This window comes from Engraulis encrasicolus, chromosome 7 (assembly GCF_034702125.1).
Source record: "Engraulis encrasicolus isolate BLACKSEA-1 chromosome 7, IST_EnEncr_1.0, whole genome shotgun sequence".
Taxonomy (NCBI): domain Eukaryota; kingdom Metazoa; phylum Chordata; class Actinopteri; order Clupeiformes; family Engraulidae; genus Engraulis; species Engraulis encrasicolus.
In genome coordinates this window covers 22,027,876-22,037,875 of record NC_085863.1, presented here as the reverse complement: position 1 = coordinate 22,037,875, position 10,000 = coordinate 22,027,876, and the positions used below count along the sequence as shown (strand labels likewise).

General features: G+C 40.8%; 1 protein-coding gene across 1 annotated transcript in view; it reads left to right on the top strand.

The window, feature by feature from the left end:
• The first annotated feature begins 5,599 nt into the window (after positions 1–5,599).
• Positions 5,600–10,000, top strand: part of rxfp2l (relaxin family peptide receptor 2, like) — a 79,841-nt gene continuing 75,440 nt past the window's right edge. Inside the window, exon 1 of the mRNA XM_063202154.1 lies at positions 5,600–5,672. Coding sequence (XP_063058224.1) covers positions 5,600–5,672 — 73 coding nt within the window. The remainder of the gene's footprint in view (positions 5,673–10,000) is intronic.

The window sequence follows — 10,000 nt, the reverse complement described above, 5'->3', positions numbered from 1 at the left end:
GCAGTACACATACTACAGTACCATACAATACACATACAGACATTTAAAGTGCAAGACTGGACAACAGAAGACATATATTAAAACGAGGCATATCAGAGGTATATCGGGAACACTGATCCGAACGGGAGCGTATATGTCAGAATATCGAATCAACACGGCACAATTTACTGTGTAGAATGATGGTTGACTTGTGATGATGAACAATGGTGCGTGGTGGCATGATTGATTCGGGCAGCAGCTCTACAGAAAATCAATGAAGAAGTGTCATGATTGATTTTAACAGAAGTTATAATGAAAACAAATTAAGATGTGTTGGTAAAAAAAATGTGTCAAGATGCAGCAGTTTACTACTGAAACTCTAACCTAATAAATGACAAGACAATTTCATCAAGAGCACTTGTCACAACAAGATGTGACAGGCATTCTATCTGATGTAGTATCGCATAATTGATGTCCCAAATCTCCAGAGAAACTCTTCTTGTTTGTGACAGTTTAGGCACAGTTCATACAGCGTTCCTCTTTGCAGAAGTTGGTGTTTTCAATCCCCCAATTCAAATAATTAATTTGATATTTAATTAATGGAACGCAATGCACAAGTTGATATTAATGGTGCTCTGTGTTGTTTGTGTGCTGTTGAGTTGACAGTGATGATGTGCAGTGTATTAACTCTTCATGATTATGTTCTGACTGGTGTCGCCATTGTTTGTACTATGTATATACCTGTACAACCGTAATTCAGCTGCCTCTAGATTTAACCCTTGTGTTGTGTTCATAAGCTGCATACACCTGTGGTCATCGGGTCATTTTTGACCCGTGATAGCAAAATTCAGCCATAAAATATCTAAAAACACTAGTTATCATCAAATATTGTTTTTCATCTCATGGCTAACTTGGTATGTATTCATATCCATGAAAATATTACTTGATGTATTCATCTTTTTGACTTTAAAGATATTTTATCATACATTATGCAAATCGTTTTTGATGACCAAAACTATCAAAATCTGCATAAATTCACTATTAATACCTTCCAAAGTGATACAATTAGTGATTATGTTGTCCATGTATTACAGCTGATATGAGAGTACAACAATCCCCACATTTATTTTATTAGTTTTTCTCTAATATTAAAAAATATCATCAAGAGTAGCATTTCTGGTGTTCGGGTCCACATCAACCCATAGAGATTTATAGCAGGATAAAGACCAAAAGTCAACTAAATTAGTTTTTCAGTGCATAAAATGAATGTTTAAATATGTTGACTTGGTGTTTTTCAATATTTATATGATTTTAGTGTGGTAAATATACAAAATAACAATTCTGTCAGAGTTACAGCTATTCCGCCAATCTAATGCAAAGGTATTGGAAATGAACACCTCAATGAACATGAAAAAAGTCACACTATTCATCTGAATCCCCTATGCCATGAACATGGACCATAATGTCATTGCCACATCAACTTTATGGAAAGTATAAGACCAGTTCTACAGGTTTGGGTGCCATTATGAATTTTTGATACGTTTTTTGGAAAAAATAATGTGCAAAAATGTATTTTGCAAACAAATGTGCAAAAAAACGCATTATATAATGCAGAAATTGATTCCCTGACCATGAAAACATATGAGTAGACACCAGAAATACATCTGTACTCCTTTCACAACAGGAGATATGACATATTGTAGTGTATGGGACTGTCCGGCGGCCATATTGGATTTGTAGTATCAAAAAGCTGGCAAAAAAAAGTTCAGGCAAGAAATATATTTTCCTCACCATAAATCACCAAATTGAAGACAAAGGGCAACCAACAGCTTTTCAGAAATGCATAAAACAACCAAAAATCTATACCGGGTCAATTTTGACCCCCGAACACCACAGATGTCACTTTTTTTTTTGGGGACCTTTAAAATTTACTAAAATGATAAAACATATTTTTTTTGTGTTGAAATGATTGTGACTGAGGATTAGATGAAGCCTTATTCCAAGAAAATAAAGGAAAGTGTGTTTTTTTCACACTAAAACTTGAAAACGGGTCAAAAATGACCCGAACACAACACAAGGGTTAACCCAAGTGTCAAGAGTCAGTATAGGTGTTTGAATGAAGGAATTGTCCTTGTTATGTAACAACAGGCTGCTGTAGACAACAAACTCAAGAAATGTTTGTGACAGTTCATTGGGGTTTCTTTCTTTTTTTTCTTTGTTTTTTGTTTGTTTGTTTACTTGTTTGTTTATTTGCTTTGTTGAAACAACTACAGGCAGCAGCAGAGGAACATTCATGAATGAATGAACAATCATTTTATGCAAGTGCTCTCATAAGCAGTGTTACTGCATATTTTTCTATGTTAAATCGGAAACAGATGTACAATCTTTCAGGTTACACAGATAGACCTTTTACCCATTTTATCATACCGCCTACGCCTCATCAGGAGTGAATGGGCTTGAATAAAAATCCAACACAATGCTCTATAACAAGGTCATTACATGCCAGGCACATCTCTGCGTGACACTGAGCCAGTGATTATCAACGCCCATGTCTTTTGCCTACCTATTTGTTGCCTGTCATGCTCTTGTTATCATGATTGCAGTCAGCCATGCATTCCTCCATACATTACATAATGGGCGGTGTTTACCATATGCTTTAAATAAACAGAGCGGGTGTGACAGACTATAATGACAGAAAAATAGGCCTATGCATTTTACAGGTCATTGGTATTGATGTGAGATTCTGCCTTGTGTGTGTGTGTGTGTGTGTGTGTGTGTGTGTGTGTGTGTGTGTGTGTGTGTGTGTGTGTGTGTGTGTGTGTGTGTGTGTGTGTGTGTGTGTGTGTGTGTGTGTGTGTGTGTGTGTGTGTGTGTGTGTGTGTGCTCATGCACGCTGGCAGAGAGCTACAGGAGGACGTAAAGGTGCAGCTTCTCCTCATCACTCTGAGTCATACTTCCTAGGACAGTGTGTATGTGCGCCTTCCAATATGCAGACTTCCATCCTTCCTTGCTCACTTAACTGCTTGTGACCTCATGACGACGTCACTGACGAATGAATTCAATATCTTCCAAAAGCATAATTCTAATGTAATTTTCTCATTTGCAATCGGGATGGTGAATGAAGAACCGTCCCCTAAAAATTGGTGTGGCTAGGCTTACAGGGAAACTTAATTGTTTTCTCCACGGAGGCGGGGCGTCAGCAAAACGCGAGGCCACAAGCACAAGTGGAGGACGGGAGTCTGCATATTGGAATGCAGCCTCTGTGTGTCTGTTTCCTCTTTACTCTGAGTTGGACTTTTCCGTCGCTGGACGAGAGGAAGAAAGCGTTCACACACTCTCGATCTCACTCGCGCATTGCTCACTCACTCACTCACTCTCTCACGGCACTCTTCTCGCACTATGTTTCAGCCTTCCTTAATTGTCTGCTTGTCCACGCTCTGTGCTCTCAAAAGTAAGGCTTTTTCCTCTCCTCTTTTCTGCTCTTGCTGTTCTGTTTCTCACTCTTGTTTCTTGTTTACCCCTTTCTCTTCTTCCTTTTTCTTTCCCTCTCCCTCTGTTTTGTCTGTCAATCAAACTTGTACTCTGTCTCTGTAGCACTCTTTCCCCATTGCTTCATAATGTTTATCTCTCTTTCTGTACCAGTTCTGCCCCCTCTCTCTCTCTCTCTCTCTCTCTCTCTCTCTCTCTCTCTCTCTCTGTCTCTCTCTCTCTCTCTCTCGTGAGCTTGTCCTCTGTCTGTGACATGTGCATCTGACTGGGGATGCCTGCTGCAGCTCCAGTGGGACTGTAGTGCTGGTTTAGCTCTGTGTGTGTGTGTGTGTGTGTGTGTGTGTGTGTGTGTGTGTGTGTGTGTGTGTGTGTGTGTGTGTGTGTGTGTGTGTGCGTGCGTGCGTGCGTGCATGTGTGTGTGTGTGTGTGAGAGAGAGAGAGAGAGAGAGAGAGAGAGAGAAGGGGTGAGTGTGTGTGTGCGTGCTTACGTTCGTACGTGCGTACTTCAGTACGTGCATACTTGCGTACGTGCTTGAATCTGTGTGTGTGTGTGTGTGTGTGTGTGTGTGTGTGTGTGTGTGTGTGTGTGTGTGTGTGTGTGTGTGTGTGTGTGTGTGTGTGTGTGCGTGTGCGTGCGTGCATGTGTGCTTGCATGTGTGTGTGTGCGTGCATATGTGTGTGTGTGCGTGCATGCGTGTGTGTGTGTGTGTGTGTGTGTGTGTGTGTGTGTGTGTGTGTGTGTGTGTGTGTGTGTGTGTGTGTGTGTGTGTGTGTGTGTGTGTGTGTGTGTCGCTGCTGGGCTCCCAGGCTGTTGTGACAGTGAACGTGGCACTGGAGCTTTTGGAGAGAGTGGTAAAGGACTGGCGGAGTGTCGATCATCATGAAACATGACAGAAAAAAACATCAACACCAACATTCAGATTTGAATTCAACACTTTTCTGAGCATATAGACTGATTCGGTACAGAATTAAATTTGAACTCAATGTTCAGTGTTACAAGTCAAGTAACACTTGATCAGACACCGATATCCCTCTGTTCTGACTGGATTATTGTCAAATTCAACTTTTCAATTCAATTCAAGAGTTTAATCAACACTAATTTGAATGACACCGTATACAGTATAGCTTATTGAATCAACATCACATCATTTATTGTGTAGAATGATGATTGACATGTTATGATGAACAATGATGTGAGGCATGATTGGTCTTGGCAGAAGTTCTGAGAAAATAAATGAAGAAGTGTCATGATTGGTTATGACTGAAGTTATAGCGAAAGAACAAATTGAGATGTGTTGGTGAAGAAAATTGTGCCAAGAAGCAGCATTTTATTACTAAAACTTTAATGAATGAATGACAATATATTTTCCTCAGAAGCACCTGTCAAACAAGATGTAACAGGCAGCACGCTATCTGGAGCACTGCATAATTGATGTCCCAAATCTGAACTATTGTTGTTTGCTTTTTCTTGTTTGTTAGAAATAGTTAATGTGTTCCTCTCTGCAGAAGTTTATGTCTTTAAATTCCCCAATTCAAAAGATTCAGCCAGTATGTCATGCAAGACTACACAATTAATAATGTATTAAAGCATTCGCTAAACCGAAGTTTGGTCGTTACAGTTTCTCACTCACATGTCTGTAGATTTTTAATAGCCTATCTTTTCATTGGAAAGGAATTTCACTTTGACACATTGAAAAATAGTCAGTGTACAGTTGCACTTGTACTTCTCACTTGTTTACCACCGCACATGCTTGACACCATCTAAAGCCAATTTGTTCATCTTGGTCTCATCTGACACAAACTGACTAAGGACTTCTTAAAACATGTTTCTGCATAGATTTAACTGTATTAGTGCCAATGTCAATGTATGTGTTTCAAGGGATTTTTCTTGATAACAAGCCGTTTTAGAGAACAGACTCAAAAAAATGTTGGGTGAGTGACAGTTCATTGATTTTCCCCTTTTTTGTTTGCTTTGTTGTTTCGTTGTTTTGTTTTGTTTTGTTTTGTTTCGTTATGTTTTGAAACAACTACAGGGAGCAGCAGAGGAGCACTAATGAGAGACACACTTACTAGACAAGTGATCTAAGAAGCAGAGTTTCTGCACATTTCCTTTACTTTAAATTGGAAACAGATGCATAACTTTGCAGGCTACACCGACGCAGAAGCTTTAACACAGTTCTTACACCGCCTACGCCTCATCAAGTGTGAATGGGCTTGAATAAAAATCCAACACAATGCTCTTAACAAGGTCATTACATGCCAGGCACATCTCTGCTTGTGACTCAGCCAGAGTGTCAACGCCCATGTCTTTTACCTACTTGTTTGTTGCCTGTCAGGTTGGTTTGGGACAAAAAATCGGGCCGGGCATTTTCAAACAAGACCGGTTTGCCAGGAATTGTAAGAGAGACAATGAAGCCTGCAATTGTGGTCATCAACTAAGTGCTATTTTGATAGGTCAGCTGTTGCGGCATGAGGACTGATAGATACCACTGCATTGAGGGGAGCACCTGGGCAAAGTCATGTGCACTCCTCCGGGCAAATGCCCTGTATGCCAATGTAAAATGTATGTAATATGGCCAATCCAGCCATGGTTGTCTGTCCTGCTCTTGTTATTAAGTGTGATTACAGTCAGCTATGCATTGCACCGAGGGGTGCACTAATGGGAAGTAGGCCTACATACCTGTGCTGTATATATCAAAATAAATGTGCATTTCGCTGATGACAGATAAGTGTGTCCCTTTTACAGGCCATTATCATGTGATCTCGAAGTGTGTGTGTGTGTGTGTGTGTGTGTGTGTGTGTGTGTGTGTGTGTGTGTGTGTGTGTGTGTGTGTGTGTGTGTGTGTGTGCGTGTGTGTGTGTGTGTGTGTGTGTGTGTGTGTGTGTGTGTGTGTGTGTGTGTGTGTGTGTGTGTGTGTGTGTGCGTGTTTGTGAATGTGCCCGCGTGCAACACACATATGTGTGCGCAGCCATACAGGTCTCACAGTTTGTCATCATGCACATCACGAAAAAAGAATCCGAAAAAAAAGACCTCCATGTATTCCGCCTAGACGCAGGCTAAGACTGAGACATAGGCTACTGTCTGTCTGTATCGACCCACTGAGTAATGGCAGTAACTGAGGAAAAGAACATTGCATGCTTCAATGGGATATTTGTGAAAAGGTCATAAGGGAAATATACAGAGCACTCCAATGTCTTATGATGTTATGAGGTTTTGATGGAAGGTTATATTTCATGTTTACCATGTGCCCACAATGTCAGCACATTTGTTATTGTTTACTATGGTGTTTATTTTTCATTAGTACTTGTGTATACTTTTTTGTCTATCTTTACCTTGTGGGGGGTTGTGAGGTATTGCAATGAGCCTATCTGTCTGTCTCTTTGTCTATCTGCATGCAGTGTTTTTGGGTTGCCTGCAGGCAGCGCCAAACACACACATGCATGTATTTAACAATGGGGTTATGCAAGGGCCCCCCTTGTGCAAGGGGTCAAGTTGCCATGTCTGATTGCTCTTGTTCTTTCTGTGAGCCGTTCAATATATTATCCATTAAATATATAGGCTCTGCTGGTATATAATGTTGAATGACAATAAACAACAGACAAACTTTTAAGTAGTGTTGCACCGATACCAATACAAGTATCGGCCCGTGCCCCGATACTTCACTAAAATGGTGGTATCGGTATCGGCGAGTACCAACAAATAGGGCACCAATACCATTTACAGATGCTCGTATGACACTTGAACACAGCCTTGATGTTAGTTATTTTATATCAGAGGTACTTAAAAAGCATTAAAAGTTCTACTAGATTCACTTTGTACAGTATTAGTATTTTTCCTGTTTCACAAAAGTAGGCAGCAGCCCGACAAAGTGAAATAAATTTCAAACAGAGTAGTATCAGTATGGTATCGATATCGGCCGATACAGTCGGATATCGGGTATCGGTATCGGGGCCAAAAAATGGTATTGCAACACTACTTTTAAGTCAATGTGACGTAAGGAAGTGATGTAAGCGAGAACATCCTGACATCTTGAGGCTGCGAGGTCACACGGGTGGTGGCAGGGGGGCACATGTCCAGCAAACAACTTCCATCAGTCATGTGACCTAACGGCAACAGGCATGCAGACATCATGGATGGACTAAAACTGATCCCGGCCTTTGAAGACATCTGAAGACATCACTATGAATCAAGCCTCTGATTTTATTTTATGAATGTCTTGAATATAATAACAGTTTATGAATGTATCTGTATAACCAGTTGTAAAAAATTACTGTATTTCTGTAAGGTCAATTTAACCCTTGTAAGGTGTAAGGTGTTTGGACCCATTTCCATTTTTTTGCTTGACAAAAATAGCATGAATTCTTATTCTTCCACACTGGCCTTGGCTCATGTTCTGTCAGGAACATAAATCAGAGAAATCAAAGTTTTTTAATGACGGTTTTAATAGACCCGAGTCCAAAGGACCAGAACACCTTCATAACAAAAACACAAAGCACCTTAAGGGTTAAGTATCCATTTAAGTAACCTACTGAATGAAAAGTCTTTTATTGAAAAATTGTCAATTTCTTTTCATTTGACGGAATGGCTCTGAAGGTCAGAGGACTCCTCTGATTTTTCTTGAGCACCATAAAAAACCAGAGAGTAAGAGCTCAGCAGACGTGTTGGGGCATTCTCACACATATTCCCCCATTAATAGAGCAGGAAAGGTGACAGAGTACCGACAAGGTGAACGGAAGGAAGGAGCTGGGTAGCAAAGAAGCAAGCAGCATATGATTGAGGAACAGGGTAGATGTAAACCCTTTTAGCTTCTGTTATATCCTTGATGTCAACAAAAGGGTAATGACAATGTCTCAATTTGGTACTTATGAATTTTGGTAATGTCATAGCGATACGGTTGTTTCACTGAACAGTGAGTAGGATAACTATCTTCCCCATCTGCATGGAAGGGTTAAAAGGCACGTTGTTTGTGTGTGGCCAGCTGAGAGGACACAGCTGGCAGATCTGCTGATGTAATATTGCGTAAGATGAGGGAGGGCTCTTGACAACATGCATTGGCCACAACTCGCTTGACTTATGTTTATATAATAACATATCCGGTTTCCTTCTCCCATTCCTCATGCTATAAGATCCCACCCGCACTTAAATACAGCCACATATAAGATACGCAGCGCAGACTCATCGTGCAGCCATTTCCCTGCAACTTGCTGTATTTGAAACTCAGTCTGGGTAGACAGGGCCCGATTAACGCTGCCTAGGTGCCCCCATCTGCCAAGGGGCCCACGATTGGCCAAAATTCAAAAGTGGCAGAGCTGAGACAAGATGGAATATTGAAAAATGAACATATAGTTTTAAATCTTGTTATTACTCTTCTCCACAGCTGGTGGATGTGTTATCCTTAATTCCTAGTTTTTAATTATGACACTTTCTACATAAGTTCGTCATGAAATTTGCCTTCCAGGGGGTCCCACAGCAACCTGTAGCCTAGGGGCCCCGAAGTATCTTAATCTGGCCCTGAAGGCGGACATAAAAGATTTGAAAGTGAGAACTGACAAGTTGTCTAAGGCATTGAAAGTGACCCTGCTTCACTGCTCTTCACTATGTATCATCATTTCTTTGCCATCATTTCTCTGCACTGCCTAACAGCAGTTGTTACTTTCAGACCTTCTCCAAATTGCAATATCTCTAAAAGAAATAGCAGGTTTGGGAAAAAATAACACCCTGTAATAGGTATCATCACCAGCTGCTGTTCTGGCAAGCATGAGCCAGAGGGAGAGAAGTTTGCTTGTTTGGATGCATTATCTCAAGTGTTAAATTGGGCGATCAGGTTCAAGTGGACAATCAAGTGAACATCTACTTCAATTTCAGAAATTCCCTTCTCATTACTGTGAGTACTCTATTTTGAATCGTCAGATAAATGCGCAATTAGTGGCTAACATGTGAAGCGTATTCTTAAGTGTCACCCAAGGGGCATATTCCTATTTCTGTGTTCAGAACTTGCAAGCAATTTGCAACTTGCATGATGAATGCAACGTTACTCTTCACACAGATTTATTTAAAACCATCTATATCACTTAGTAGGCTTTGCTGTGAATAGTTTCCCAACTAGGGAAAAAAAGAACATCTGACCTATATATATGCCATGGCAATGACTTGTGACTTAGGCCTACTCTTTTTTTGCTGTGGCACTCTGACATGTACTACTTGTACATGTACTCCCACTTGAATTCCATGAAGTGTTAGTGGTGTTCTTCACGCATGGCAGGCACTAGGCATAGGCACACCAGGCGGTCGCCTAGGGCGCCAAATGTCTTGGGTCGCCAGAAATGCCCAAAATGTCCCACAGAGGTAGAATGTCAAATGAAAAAAAAAGACCCTCTGTAAAATTGTTGATAACACATTGATAATGATTATGCATGGACTCGGCGCAGATGACAATGTCTAAATGCACAAAAAGGGAAAGGGTTGCTCGCCTAGGGCACCAAGTTGACTAGAACCGGCCCTGTTTACGCCGATAAACAAACGGCATGTTCA